At 40.1% G+C, this 15,208-nt stretch overlaps 1 protein-coding gene across 1 annotated transcript in view; it reads left to right on the forward strand.

The window, feature by feature from the left end:
• The window catches only part of LOC307018415 (NACHT, LRR and PYD domains-containing protein 12-like), a gene marked incomplete at its 5' end in the record, with an annotated part of 59,265 nt that extends 47,065 nt beyond the window's left edge, over positions 1–12,200 (forward strand). Inside the window, 7 exons of the mRNA XM_079648646.1 lie at positions 5,667–5,837; positions 7,219–7,389; positions 7,791–7,961; positions 8,360–8,527; positions 8,944–8,987; positions 9,158–9,185; positions 10,582–12,200. Of these exons, the coding sequence (XP_079504772.1) occupies positions 5,667–5,837; positions 7,219–7,389; positions 7,791–7,961; positions 8,360–8,527; positions 8,944–8,987; positions 9,158–9,171 (739 nt within the window). The remainder of the gene's footprint in view (positions 1–5,666; positions 5,838–7,218; positions 7,390–7,790; positions 7,962–8,359; positions 8,528–8,943; positions 8,988–9,157; positions 9,186–10,581) is intronic.
• Positions 12,201–15,208: the final 3,008 nt, after the last annotated feature.

The following is a 15,208-nucleotide window of genomic DNA, read 5'->3' on the forward strand; positions in this document are numbered from 1 at the left end:
GTAACACCGGGTATTTAGGTTGCCAAGCTAGAGCTAGCAAGGCACTCTAACTTGACTCTTACTTGACTCTCATCACTGAGCACATGTTTGATATCTCTATGGCTTGATGGAAAATAAAGAGTGGAATTCCATCTTAAATACTCCGACTCCTTCTTACCGGCACTACAGTACTGTCTTAAAACCTTTCCTTGGAATATGTTATGAATTGTAAGGTGTCCTTGGCGCTTGAAAGGCGCCCCTAAATAGAATGAATTATCATTATTATTTATTATCTGAAACTATGTAATAACTTTTAAAACCTTTTCCAGTCACTTGCCCCGTGCATTCAGCAGCAGCAGGCCATTCACTTTGATTTGATCCCGTTATGAAATGTCATAATTTCGACAATAAATAAATGCTACATAAACGTTATCTTGCACATTTTATCTAACCATCTCCGTTTCTAACATTCAATATATTTTAAAAGAGATCTCTCTTTCATCTGCGTGCGGGGGCGGGGCCTCAGACACGCTGCATCTCTCTCTCGCTCACAGACATGCTGCAGCGCTGTGCAGTGTGCAAACAGTTCTGCCAGTAATGAATATTACATTTTGTGAGGAAACTTTTCAACCAATAATTCCAATAAGTATTGCAAAATGTATTCACTTCAGGTTTACTAAAGTAACTGTAATCAGATTACTTGTTTTTCAAATGTAACGCCAGCTGAATACAGTTAGCCTACGTGATTTTTGTATTCTGATTACGTAACGCCGTTACATGTATTCCGTTACAACCCAACCCTGCTTCTAGGCTACTGTCCCGCAGCTCCTGCCTCTCTGTTGGACTCTGTCGCAGCGGGGCTACTGCTGTGGAGCGGAGCGCAAACTTTAAAAACGAATTCAGGCGACCTTTCACCTCCACTTAATGAAATGCATGGTTGCAAGATAGAAATGTAAGTTATTTGATTTAGATAAAAAATTTAAGTTGCAAACATGAATTAATAAGTTGTGTTGACGTAATAATGTTGGTAATTACATCAACTTAATATCGTGTGTAATTTGAACTCTGATTTATTCGTTAATTCTCTTAAAACTAAATTCAAGTTGTAGTAAGTAATGCAATTGGCTTGATAACTTCATTGTTCTACACCTTGAGTTTAGGATTTCAAATCCACTCCCACTTAACATGACTGGACAAGTTCTGACGGTTAAGACAAATAGAAATATACAAAGGACATTTTAAGGTGAGTCGTCTTTTGTCATTCAAATAGATAGCCTTGTAGTTGCACTGTATAGGCAAATTGCTGTTTGACCAAAATTAGCAGCCTTTGAATTGAATAGTTCTGTGAGAGGGTCCAAAGTAGTGGAGGCTACTGTGAGAGTAAAAATACTTTGGTTACTATTGTGATATCGCTTTTTATTAAAAATGAATCTCGGTGAAGCAGATCAAGGACATCCTTCTTGAGGTAGGATCGTTATTTAGAGTTGTCATTGAAATGCAAGTTGTTGGCAGTCACCCATTCAGAATATATTAATTTAGGTAATTTCTCTTTTTTTCCTTTTTCAAAAATAGCACAATACAATTGAAGTACGCAGAGAACTATAGCCATCCGCTGCCTTGTCGTGTACCTTGGAGAAAAGGAAGAGGACCTTTTCAAGGAGTTTAGCGACATAATTAAAAATCTTGAAATAACATAAAATCCATACACAGTGTAAAAACACAGGACAAAAGCACTGCTCTCTGTCAGTTACATTTTGAAGCATATTGCACTTTTGGCCACACCCCAATCAATAATATCTTAGCAACGTTCAGCATGGATAGGTGTTGACAGCAATGGCATGGGAAAAGGATTGTAAAACATTTGAAAAGTGGCTTCTGCTCTTCACTTAACCAGTTCACATATTGTATGGAACCTGCAAAAAAGTAGAGGACACACTAAAACTTGCACGGTTGTGATTGACAAAATCTGTCCACATGCATTTAATAACTAGGCAAAGTACTCAAAAGCACCTCTGTGTGTCTTCAGGACCACATTGCCATGACGACACACACATGCAGACTCAATAGGTGAAAACAATACCAGCGTTGCTTTAGCAGCTGGTAATAATGGCTCTGAATTCGCTAAGAGTGACAGTTTAAAAAGTATGCAGTTACCTAATTCATTATCTCGTATGAGCTAACTTATTATTTAATGTGCTTCAAAAGGACATGAATATCGCCTTCATCAGTGACCGGTCCACCCCAGAATCTGACCATACGATGGCATCCATCGTGGTCGAGGGAAACAAATGAATGAGCAAGCATTCTGCGTTCAATGTGTTCATACTGTTTACAATAATGACTGTCGGCAGTGTAAACATCTTTGTTACATCTTTTGTCAAATGTATGTGTGTGATCTGCAGATTGGGGCCATTGAGAGTTTGTTTCTGTAGTTTGACAAAAACTTTACAGATTTTACATATTTGGCACTGGTTTTAAATATGCAAAGGCCTCTAAGTTCGATGTGATGGCAGCATTTATTTGCTGTGTCCCCATTTCCCTTGGTAATATGGCTAATGTGTTTATTTATTATTTGTGGGGCAATTTAAATTTGTGTTAATCTTTTTTTTCAAGATTTAAATTAAGCTCAGCGCGAGTACTTTCAGGAAGACGGGTGTATATTCACTCCGCAGCTGCATATAATCAGCTCATCACAGGCGTTCTCTTTAACCCATTACATTTCACCTCAGCCAAACTATAAGATGCTTCTCCTCTCTCCTGCAGTCAGCTGTGATCCCAGGTGTTCATGCACCTTATCATATGGCATGTGTCAAATGTTCAAACGAAATGAATTCTCTCCTGACTGAAACATCATGTGTTGAAATAAACAACTGCAGTTCAAAATAAAAAGTGAATTGCCTAATGTCTTTGTCGGGCAATCAATTAATTTCTTTCTTTAAAGGCAAAAATATGAAAAAGCTAAGAAAAAAACTATTGAGTACAATATATTTGGAGCAACTTAATTTATAAATGGTTGTCAACTTAAAAACGTGTGTTCACAATGATGGTAATTAAGTACATACAACTTAAAATTTGTTTTAAATCATACGGTAAAACAAGTTGGACCAACTTAATTTTTGGAGTAATCAACTTAAAAACTTGTATCCCGAATGAGGGTAATTAAGTACATACAACTTAAAATTCCTTTTTAAATCATGTGGTAAAACTAGTCGGAACCACTTAATCTTTTGAGTAATCAACTTCAAAACTTGTGTTTATGTAAACACAATTATTAAGTAAGTGGTAATTAAAAACACCTCTGATTGTAGAGGGAAAGCCTTCTCCCCTAACTCAAATAACTTTGTTGCTTTAAGACAATTTCATTCGAAGTTGTCTTGACTCAATAAACATCGATGCAAACTGTTGCGTTGATTTTCTTTGTTGAGCCAAGGCATTTGTTTTTAGAATGCATTAACCAGACTCTTCACAACGAAGGATCACTTCTTCTTCAAGGCAGGGAAGGTTTCGCAGTCTACTGACCCGCAGCTGCTGCCTCTCTGTTGGACTCCGGTACTGCACCTTACTCACGAGACGTTGTAAAAAAAAAATGGGTGGGGGCCGAACGCAGTAACCACTCCGCCAACGCCACAGTCACCCCCGTCGTGCGGGCCGGATGAGAATGTCTGGCGGGCCGGATGTGGCCCGCGGGCCGCCAGTTGGTGGTCACTGCTTTAGAGCTAAGATGAGATATAACAGACTCACTCTGAGCTCCATGAGTCAGTGGAGATGCTGTAAAAAAAATAAAAATATTTTTCATAATAAATACATCTTCGTCCGTTGTGTAGGACTCTTCGTTAGAGCAGGGGTTCACAAACTTTGCCATGCCAAGGACCCCCATATAGCATTATCGTCTGGCGGGTACCCCCCTGTTGCAATTTTTTTTAAAATGATGAGTACATTATGATGGAGAATATGACAAATTAATCATACAGCTTAATACATTTTCTTAATATATATTTGTATTAATAATTAATAATAAGTTATTCTTCTAAAATGTTTTTGTATTTATCTTTTGTTTGTCATTCATTACATTCATTGTGTGTTCTGTTATAAACATTCTTAACACAATATTAAACAGTAATATCAACAGTAAACATATTTTTAAAGCATTTTTAAAGTGATATCTGTCTTTATAATATTATATAATTTTGAACAGTAATATGAATAATTAACATATATTTTTATTATTTTTGAAAGCTACTTATGCCTTAATAGTATTATATATAATATTCAACAGTAATATTAACAATAAACATATTTATATTCATATAAATAAACATCAATATTTGCTACATCCGTGCTCTCATCCAGCTGCAGAGCGAAATATTCACTAGCTCTCACTTGCTCCAAAAGCTGAGCAGATACTCAGTTTCACTCTCAGTAGAGGCAGCTCGATTCTGATTGGCTTGAAGGGCGGTTGTGTGATTTAAAAAACAAATATATATATATATATATATATATATGAATAAGTAAAACATATTAAAAGATTGGCATCAAAGGACACATAGATTGATAGATATGCAGTTATTAATAAAAAAAAAAAATTAACTTAAAAAAAAAAAAAAATTCCCCTTTCCCTCAAACTTTGCGTGACCCCCCTGGCGGCCCCCCGGGGGGTCGGGGCCCACACTTTGAAAAACAAAGCGTTAGAATGTAACATTCAGGGGTTAAGTTGGTGTTTGATATGGTGGGGGGGCTCTCTTTGGAGGTGCGAGGGTTTATATTAAATTATTAATATATAAACAAAAGCTTTACAAATATCCAACCTTCAAATGACTATTTTAAATCAACATTGCTCTGCACACTTGCTAAAGATCATTTGTGTGGAGATCTCAGTTCATTTGTAGAGCTGCACGAGTATAGCCAGAAGTACGAGAGTAAATCTCACTGCAAACTATTTCATCATCACCAGATTCAGTGAACTCAGCTTTATGCACACACACACACACACACACGCACGCACGCACGCACGCACGCACGCACGCACGCACGCACGCACGCACGCACACACACACACACACACACACACACACGCACGCACGCACGCACGCACGCACGCACGCACGCACGCACGCACGCACGCACACACACACACACACACACACACACACACACACACACACACACACACTCTGATCAGAGCAGAGACACGTTCACTAAGACGAAAAACTCCATCCGGTCACAGAGATCTGCTATTTTAAATGAAAGTCAACTCATATGGACCTTAAATAAAGTCTATATTAAGAACGAGAAAAGTTTTAACATCTAGTTTTTTGTAAACATGTGAGAAATGTGCGAGGGTGATGACGTCAGACCATCGTCCTCTGGGCTGAGCCCTGGTAACGTTACACGTGCTTTTTTGTTGTTGATATTTTTCTTAAGATATATAAAATGACACGGTCGTAAACATTTAATTAATCCATTTGATAATATGTAATCAACTTAGGCACCCCTCCCATAAAAACAATAATCATTACAATACAAATATTCATAACTCATATTCCAATACCTGAATCATTTTGAATATTCGATGAATCATTCCCATCCCTAATTCAAACCCTGTTTAGCTCTGATCAGATTATTAAACCTGGAGTTATTTCTAACAGGAACTTTGTTTTCTAAACTTACACCATGTTTTCTTTATTCAGACTGAGTGGCTGCAGGTTGTCAGAGATCAGCTGTTCTGCTCTGATCTCAGCTCTGAAGTCCAACATCCATCTGAGAGATCTGGACCTGAGTGACAACGCTCTGCAGGATTCAGGAGTGGAGCATCTGAGTTCTGGACTAAAGAGTCCAAACTGCAGACTGGAGGCTCTCAGGTCAGTTCACTGACTGCAGTTCATACAGATCTGTTTGTGTTTATGATTTACTGAAAGAACAAATAGAATATTATTGTTATTTCGTCCACTTTGATAATGAGTGAATATTGATCAGAGTAACAGAGAGAAGGTGAATGTGTGAGGGAGAGAGTTTGAGCTTCCACAGACTCACCCTGTGCTCCAGGAGTCAGTGGAGATGCTGTCAGTACTGATGAGCTGTGAGGGAGATGAAGGAGTTGATAAACATCTGATCAAAGTTAAAGTTCCAGATTATCAGTGGATTGTTTCTCAATCATCTCTGACATTAACTAGGGATGGGAATTTGAAAGTAAATGTATGTTCGAATATTCAACCCCCAAAAAACGGTTAACCGAATATTCGAAATGTACAAATCCTCTAATATATATATATATTTTTAAATGTTAATCTTTTTTTTATTTTTTATAATAAATACATCTTTGTTTGGCGTGTAGGACTCTCCATTAGAGTGTAACGTTCAGGGGTTAAATTGGTGTTTGATATGTGGGGGGGCTCTCTGTGGAGGTGCGAGGGTTTATATTAAATTATTAATATATAAACAAAAGGTTTACAAATATCCAACCTTCAAATGACTATTTGAAATCAACATTGCTCTGCACACTTGCTAAAGATCATTTGTGTGGAGATCTCAGTTCATTTGTAGAGCTGCACGAGTATAGCCAGAAGTACGAGAGTAAATCACACACACACACACACACACACACACACACACACACACACACACACACACACACACACACACACACACACACACACACACACACACACACACACACACACACACACACACACACACACACACACACACACACACACACACACACACACACCGCAGCAGAGACACGTTCATTAAGCTGAAAAACTCCATCCGGTCACAGAGATCTGCTATTTTAAATGAAAGTCAACTCATATGGACCTTAAATAAAGTCTATATTAAGAACGAGAAAAGTTTTAACATATATATAGTTTTTTGTAAACATGTGAGAAATGTGCGAGGGTGATGACGTCAGAGCATCGTCCTCTGGGCTGAGCCCTGGTAACGTTACACGTGTTTTTTTGTTGATATTTTTCTTAAGATATTTAAAATGACACGGTCTTAAACATTTAATTAATCCATTTGATAATATGTAATCAACTTAGGCACCCCTCCCATAAAAACAATAATCATTACAATACATATATTCATAACTCATATTCCAATACCTGAATCATTTTGAATATTCGATGAATCATTCCCATCCCTAATTCAAACCCTGTTGAACTCTGATCAGATTATTAAACCTGGAGTTATTTCTAACAGGAACTTTGTTTTCTAAACTTACATCATGTTTTCTTTATTCAGACTGAGTGGCTGCAGGTTGTCAGAGATCAGCTGTTCTGCTCTGGCCTCAGCTCTGAAGTCCAACATCCATCTGAGAGATCTGGACCTGAGTCACAACAATCTGAAGGATTCAGGAGTGGAGCATCTGAGTTCTGGACTAAAGAGTCCAGACTGCAGACTGGAGGCTCTCAGGTCAGTTCACTGACTGCAGTTCATACAGATCTGTTTGTGTTTAGGATTTACTGAAAGAACAAATAGAATAATATTGTTATTTTGTCCACTTTGCTAATGACTGAATATTGATCAGAGTAACAGAGAGAAGGTGAATGTGTGAGGGAGAGAGTTTGAGCTTCCACAGACTCACCCTGTGCTCCAGGAGTCAGTGGAGATGCTGTCAGTACTGATGAGCTGTGAGGGAGATGAAGGAGTTGATAAACATCTGATCAAAGTTAAAGTTCCAGATTATCAATGGATTGTTTCTAAATCATCTCTGACATTAAAACCCTGTTGAACTCTGATCAGATTATTAAACCTGGAGTTATTTCTAACAGGAACTTTGTTTTCTAAACTTACATCATGTTTTCTTTATTCAGACTCGGGAACTGCAGTTTTTCAGAGATCAGCTGTTCTGCTCTGGCCTCAGCTCTGAAGTCCAACATCCATCTGAGAGATCTGGACCTGAGTCAGAACCCTCTGCAGGATTCAGGAGTGGAGCGTCTGAGTTCTGCACTGAAGAGTCCAAACTGCAGACTGGAGGCTCTCAGGTCAGTTCACTGACTGCAGTTCATACAGATCTGTTTGTGTTTAGGATTTACTGAAAGAACAAATAGAATATTATTGTTATTTTGTCCACTTTGCTAATGACTGAATATTGATCAGAGTAACAAAGAGAAGGTGAATGTGTGAGGGAGAGAGTTTGAGCTTCCACAGACTCACCCTGTGCTCCATGAGTCAGTGGAGATGCTGTCAGTACTGATGAGCTGTGAGGGAGATGGAGTTGATAAACATCTGATCAAAGTTAAAGTTCCAGATTATCAGTGGATTGTTTCTAAATCATCTCTGACATTAAAACCCTGTTTAACTCTGAACAGATTATTAAACCTGGAGTTATTTCTAACAGGAACTTTGTTTTCTAAACTTACATCATGTTTTCTTTATTCAGACTGAGGAGCTGCAGGTTGTCAGAGATCAGCTGTTCTGCTCTGATCTCAGCTCTGAAGTCCAACATCCATCTGAGAGATCTGGACCTGAGTGAGAACCCTCTGAAGGATTCAGAGAAGCTGCTGAGAGATCTTCTGGAGAGTCCAGACTGCAGACTGGAGACCCTCAGGTCAGTAAGGGGTCTCTGCTGGTTCAGCAGTATTGTATGAAACACAGGGAGGTATTTCTCTCACTGGGGAAACAGATCAGTGATGTTACCCACTGACTGCAGGCTCTCTCATTCTTCCATCAACTAGAGAAGGCCAGCTGGAAATGCAAAGCCACACTTTAGTAATCTACTCTCTAACAGACAATGGGGTTTACAGAGAGTGGGAAAGGTAGTCTGTTCTTTATGGGATGTTTTTAGTTTCTAATGACTGGTTACTTCCTGTCATGCAGCTGAGAGCTGTGGCAGGCAGTCGTAGTGTTTGCAGAGAAGATATGATGGGATGTAAAGCCTGAGATCAGGACTCTGAAGCTGACTCAAAGAACAAACACTTATTTTAAACTGGATCTCAAACTGTTGGATTTTGTTCATCCCTACAGGATCAGAGATGATGAGACGTTTACAGCCACGATCCAGAAGACCTGTGAGTACTGAATATCCTCCATTCATCCAGATATGAAACTCTTTGATGGAGCATGACCTCAGAGGAAAACAACACTCTTGTTTCTCTCTCTTCATCATCTTGTCTGTTTCTCTTCTTGTTTTATCATCATCATCATCATCATCATCCTCTCTCTCTCCTTCTCCTCTCAGGTGACAGGAAGTGAAGACACACAGGAAGGTGAGAGGTCGTACCAAGTGAAGTCTATTTATTGAGGTTTCACTACAGAATAAATTGTAGTTACTGGTCAGTGTTTTCTGGGATTCAAGAGAAATCTGCAAACTCAGGTTTTATTTGTTCACAGTTGATTTATCACGGGGCGAGTTTGAGACGTACAGAGGAGCGTGGAGGCATTTTGGAAAATATGAAAGAAGGCTGCAGACTTCCTGTTGGCTGTCCTCAACATTAAATGAACAAAAACAATCAATTATACTTAAAGCTTTTCTTAAGAACAAAGATGTGTCACCATAACCTGAAAATACATTTTTTTAAATTAAGAAATATAAGTAATTATATATCAGCTGCATCTCTTGCATTTATTGACGTAGAGGAGCCTTATTGTTTGGCTTTTTAATATCATTTTTGGTGAGTTTCAATTGCTTTTTTAATTTTTTAATTAGCCTGTTTTCCTCTTAAAGTGTAACAGATTGATGCATCTCCACAGATCATCTCAAAGGCTTCGGGGTCCCCCCATTGTCGTTAAAAAACTGTAAAAACTAGGGCCCCCAAAACAGCATCTTGCATGGGGCCCCCAAACAGCATCTTGCATGGGGCCCCCAAACAGCATCTTGCATGGGGCCCCCAAACAGCATCTTGCATGGGGCCCCCAAACAGTATCTTGCATGGGGCCCCCCAAACAGCATCTTGCATAGGGCCCCCAAACAGCATCTTGCATGGGGCCCCCAAACAGCATCTTGCATGGGGCCCCCAAACAGCTAGAAACGGCCCTGCTTTAAAATACAACTCTCTGTAGTTTTACATATATTGTCATATTTTCATTCTGCTAAGTGTTGTAGCCTTTAAGGTTCTTTGTGTATTTACATTTGGTGTAGATACTTGTCTAATTATTTTTTTAATGGTAAAAAGTTTCTTAAAAATACTTATTTTTATATTTTTGACCTTGTATTGCAACTTGTTTTCTTATGTTGTTTATGTTCGCACCTCCAGACACTAAATCTACTTCCTTGTTTGTGTAAACGTACCTGGAAATAAAGGTGGTTCTGATGAAGGACTGCATTCAGAAGAACCTCTGCTATACAGTAAACTAACCTAGGATGGGGTCATCTGAACGTATTCATGTTTATGTTAGGCTAACAGGTTCAATCAGCAGGGATTCTGAACCAGAGGCCTTTAAATACTCAGGTAGAGTACAAGTACATCAAAATGGTACTTTAGTACAGTACATGAGTATATATACTTAGTTCCTTCACAGCACTGTCTGTATATACAGTACAGAGAGGTGAGAGCAGATCAGATAGTATTGATCCAGTGAGATCAAATACTCTCCTATCAGTTGAAGAAGCCCGTCTAAAATCTACTGTTTTATAACCAAAGTATTTCCCTGTTTCTCTTCCAGGTCCCAGAGGGTTACCTGTTGACCCGTGTCCATCTCAAAATGGTCCACAGGCATCCCATAATCCTGCGTTTGGGGGGGGAGACGTTCTCCCTGTAATCAAAGCACTGGTTCTCTTGGAGACGCTCTCAAAGTCTTTGAGGACAAAGTCAGAAAAAGCCAAGGAGAAGAAATGATTTGAGCTCTTCTTTGTGTTCATCACCCCAGGTTCATTTAAAGGTCTCCTATCATGCAAAAGTGACTTTGTGATGTCTGTTATACATAAACATGTGTCCCCGGTGTCAGGAGACTCACAAAGTGTCAGAAAATAAAACCCTTCTCTTTTCCTCCGTACCCAAATCTCTAAAAACGGGGCTACATAGGAGCTGATCCAGATGTGCGTCCGATATGACGTAATATCAGAAATGTGGGCGGGCTTTACACCCGCGGCCCTATCAGAAAGTTGCTGTCAGAAACAATGCAGAACGTATTTTGGATGTAATATGGTCTGTGTTTACATTAGCATCGCTAACACTCAGAGCTAACCTGTACTGGAGAGCATGTGTGTGAAGAAGCAGGAAGTAAAAAGGAACTCACCTTGTGGTATAACCGGCAAGAGAGAAAGCCTTTGAGCTCCATACTGTTTCAGAGAGAATCCTTGGTGTGGTTTGGAACATGATGGCGTTTAGTCACCGCAGCATTTAGCTTTATCTCCGGAGAATTCTGAGCAGGCAAAATCTTCCCCTCCTTTTTTTATAAAGCTAAGGACCCAGAATCAGTGTTTCTCTAACAGCTGGAAAAGAGGGATATGAGGGATTCTAAAATGTATGATCTGTTTGGTATTTTGAGCAAAAACCTTCACAGACATTAGGGCTGGGAATCCCCAGGCTCCCCACGATACGATACTATCGCAATACTTAAGCCACGATTCGATAGTATTGCGATTCTACGATATGCTAAGTATTGCGATACGATATATTGCGATATTGCAAATCACATGCGTCATAGTTTATGTAAATAACCCAATGTGTGTTATTAGAACCTGAAAAGGAGATGGCATTGTTTTTGTCACTTTCATTGCAATTGTATTAATGTCTTAACGTAACTTCCTCTTTTATATACGACCATCTTTCGGAGGGATATGCTACAGTTGATATATTAAAATATCGATACTTGGCATCCGTGTATCGATACAATATCGCCACGCAAAGTATCGCGATACTATGCTGTATCGATTATTTCCCCCACCCCTAATAGACATATTTTTTATATATCTGAGACCCATAATATTTGCCTAAAAATAGCATAATAGGAGACTTTTAATATCCAATCAAATGTTTCCGTTGATTTGTAACTCTTCTAAAGGAGCTCTGCCTGGTGTCATTGAAACTGTGCTAAAGCTTTGTGTGCATGTAGTCTTTATGACATGTGATCAGATATGGTTGCAACCTATACGATGTGTTTTCTTCAGAACTGCTACATGATGTGGATTTTGTAAATTGTGGCATTTAAAAAAAAAAAAGAAAAAAGTATCTTTAATATTTGTTGTTATGCTTCTTAGTTAACGTTAACCTGTCTGGCTCCTTTCTGCTGTGATAAATGTAAAGGTCCCCTCTGGGACTAATAAAGGTTTTCTGATTCTGTGATGTCTTTAAAATGAAATGCATGAGCAGCTGAGCAGAGAGTGGATTCAGTTTATGGACGGGGGATGGGCAGTGGCGTCAATTCAGCCAAAGCTAAGGTATGGCAAGGTTACTAGTCACATGACTTAACTACAGTATCAATCAATATACATGCCCAGCAAATAATCATAACAAAAGTGACAAGTCTGCTATGTAGCTTTTCTGTGTGGTTAGGAAAATTTGAACTTTTTCAAATGCAGCCTCACTCACATCCCGCTAGCGCAAGTAACTATGGACACAAACACTTAACTACGCACGTCAATCAATCAATTCAGTCAAATGCGCCGTTACGCATCCGTTTTCAGCACCATGGATAGCAAGCGGCAGGGTTAGACAGCAGTAATAGCCTTTCTGACACAATTTCACTCTTTCTGTTCACTTCATTCACTATGTAATTGCAACAATATCACGTGAACATACCAGGTAAACTGCTGTAAACTGTTAAAGTCCAAATATAAAGAGGAGAGGGAGGGAGGGAGGGAGAAGAAAAGAGAAAGAGAAATCCATATTAATAAGATGTTTGGGTATCTTACTTTGAGATGAACTTTATTAATTATTCCACAAGTGGATAACGGCGGGTCCTCAAAGCAGCAAAGTTATTGACGAGTTCATCTGCGTCCAGGGATTTTACGACAGCAGGCTCAACAGCCATCAACATGAGGTTTGTGAGCCTGTCATCGCTCATGGTGGTCCGCAGGTAAGTCTTGACTCTTTTTAAAACGGAAAAGAATCTTTCGTTGGATGCAGTGGAGACAGGAATTGTTGCTGCGATCTTGAATAGCTTGATGACCTCTGAAAAAGCGACAGACATGGTCTTCAGTCGTGTCAAAGCCAGCATTATGTTTTTCTCCTCCTCCACGTCCTCCTTCATCTCAAGTTCAAGGAAAGCTTTTGCTGTGTGACACTGGGAACTGAGAAGGGTGGTGTCGATCAGTTCATCATAGAGTTGTGCAAACTGTTCCATTTTAACTACATCCATGAAATGGGGAGATGAACAATCAAATGCCTGGATAGCATTAAGTAGCTCATCATTATCTGTAAATCGGCGATCTAACTCAGGGATGAAGCGGTCCAGTGTTTCAAAGTATAGTCTTTTTTCTTGGTCATCTCCTGTTTGTCTCTGGCCACTGGATGATCCGACAATAAACCCTGCCAAGGCTTTGGACACACTCCGTGCTCTTGCTGGTCGCAGAGGGGCAGTGTCGCTGCTTGGGAGGCCGAGCTCTGTGGAAAATGCCTTGGCTCTGCTCAGTGTGTCCTGGTACTCTTTATCTGACCTCATCTTTTCCAGCTGGGCCTTAGTACTCCGTATGAGGTTGGAAGCCATCGTGATTGCAATGTCTTTTGTCTGAAGCTGTTCAGACAGTCCATAAGTGAGATTTAAGATTTTTTCTAGGACATGAAGACGCACAACAAAAGTGACTGTCAGCATATTTGTCCGAAGTCCAGCAGCTTCAGTTGAACCCTCTGCATGAGCGTCAATAGTGGCATCTAACACAGCTAGTATAGCCTCGTAGCGCAGTTTTATCTTCTGTAGAGCCCTATACCAATACAGCCACCGAGTGGGACAGGTGCGCTCCAAGTGCAGTATTTTGTTGTGTCCCAACTTCTTTTGAGCCTCAATGAAAAGCATGTGTCTGGTATTGCTATTTGCAATACAAGTATATAGTGTTTGAACAACACCAAAAAACTCTGCCATCTCTGGTATTTCAGTTATCGAGCTCACAAGCACAAGATTTAGTCTATGTGCATGACAGTGTATATACGCTGCATGCGGCACTTTTTCACGTATTAAAGCCTGCACTCCACGCACATTACCCCGCATAACACTTGCACCATCGTAGCATTGTGCAACACACAGCTGAATATCTAAACTCGATAATTCCTTTATTATTTTCTGGGCCAGGGATTCAGCTGTCAGGTCCTTCATGTGATAGGTTCCAATGGCTCTTTCCTTTATAATCCCGTCATGTACATAACGGATCAAAATGGCCAGCTGCTCCTTCTTAGACAGGTCTTTCGTTTCATCCACTAACACTGAAAAGTACCGTGCTTCTCCTACTTCATTTATGATTATACTTCTGATATTTTCCCCAATAACTCTCACCATATCATTCTGGGCTTCTGGGGAAGAATAGTGCGCATACCTGCGTTCCTGTTTGCTTTTCACGTTCCTGTCATCTGTTGCAATAACGTCCAAAAGTTCAAGGAAATTTCCTTTATTTTCATCCTCATCTCTCTCGTTGTGGCCACGGAGAGGGAGGGCCTGTCTTCCCAGAAATGACGTGATTTTGAACAAGGATTTGACGTGAGCCCGGTTCTCCTGCACCTCATCTGTCCTGTTTGCGTCAATCCGACTTGCGATGGATTCCTTATGTCCGCTGATCACAGCCTTAAAGTTAGACCACGCTAATGCAGCACAATTGTGTCTACTGCTCCCTTGATGATCCCGGAGATTTTTTTTCATGTTCTTCCAACATGTGTATCCAGTGTCTATGAACACACGCAGTCCATGCCTGTCACCTGTTAAAGTTGAGGCTCCTCCAAAATGACGGCATGCAAAGCAATAAACTGCATCTTCTTGCGCAGAATATTCAACCCAGTCATATTCCTGATACACACTGACATTAAAGCGTCTTCCATTTCTAGTTGGGAAGTGGGTCAAACGAGGACGCCTGAGTCCGTCTTTTTTACATCCACTAATATCCTTCTTCTCTGCTCCAGTTGACCCAGAGGCTGCTACTGCTGCTGCACCCGGGCCTTGACCTTCCTTATCGCTGTCCACGTCTGATCCAGCTCTTTCAATCTGAGAAATTGGTGGGGACTCAGACTCGGATTCAATTCGAGAAGTCGGTGTGGACGAGTTCTCAGCCTCCATGCATGTAGTCTCCGTCTCCCTGTTAGCATCTGCATCCCCGGCGCAGGTGCTGGAGTGGCTAACAGCCTCGTTAACAGCTTGAATCCCACCT

The sequence above is a fragment of the Notothenia rossii genome (assembly GCF_949606895.1).
Source record: "Notothenia rossii genome assembly, chromosome: 9".
In the NCBI taxonomy this organism is placed as follows: domain Eukaryota; kingdom Metazoa; phylum Chordata; class Actinopteri; order Perciformes; family Nototheniidae; genus Notothenia; species Notothenia rossii.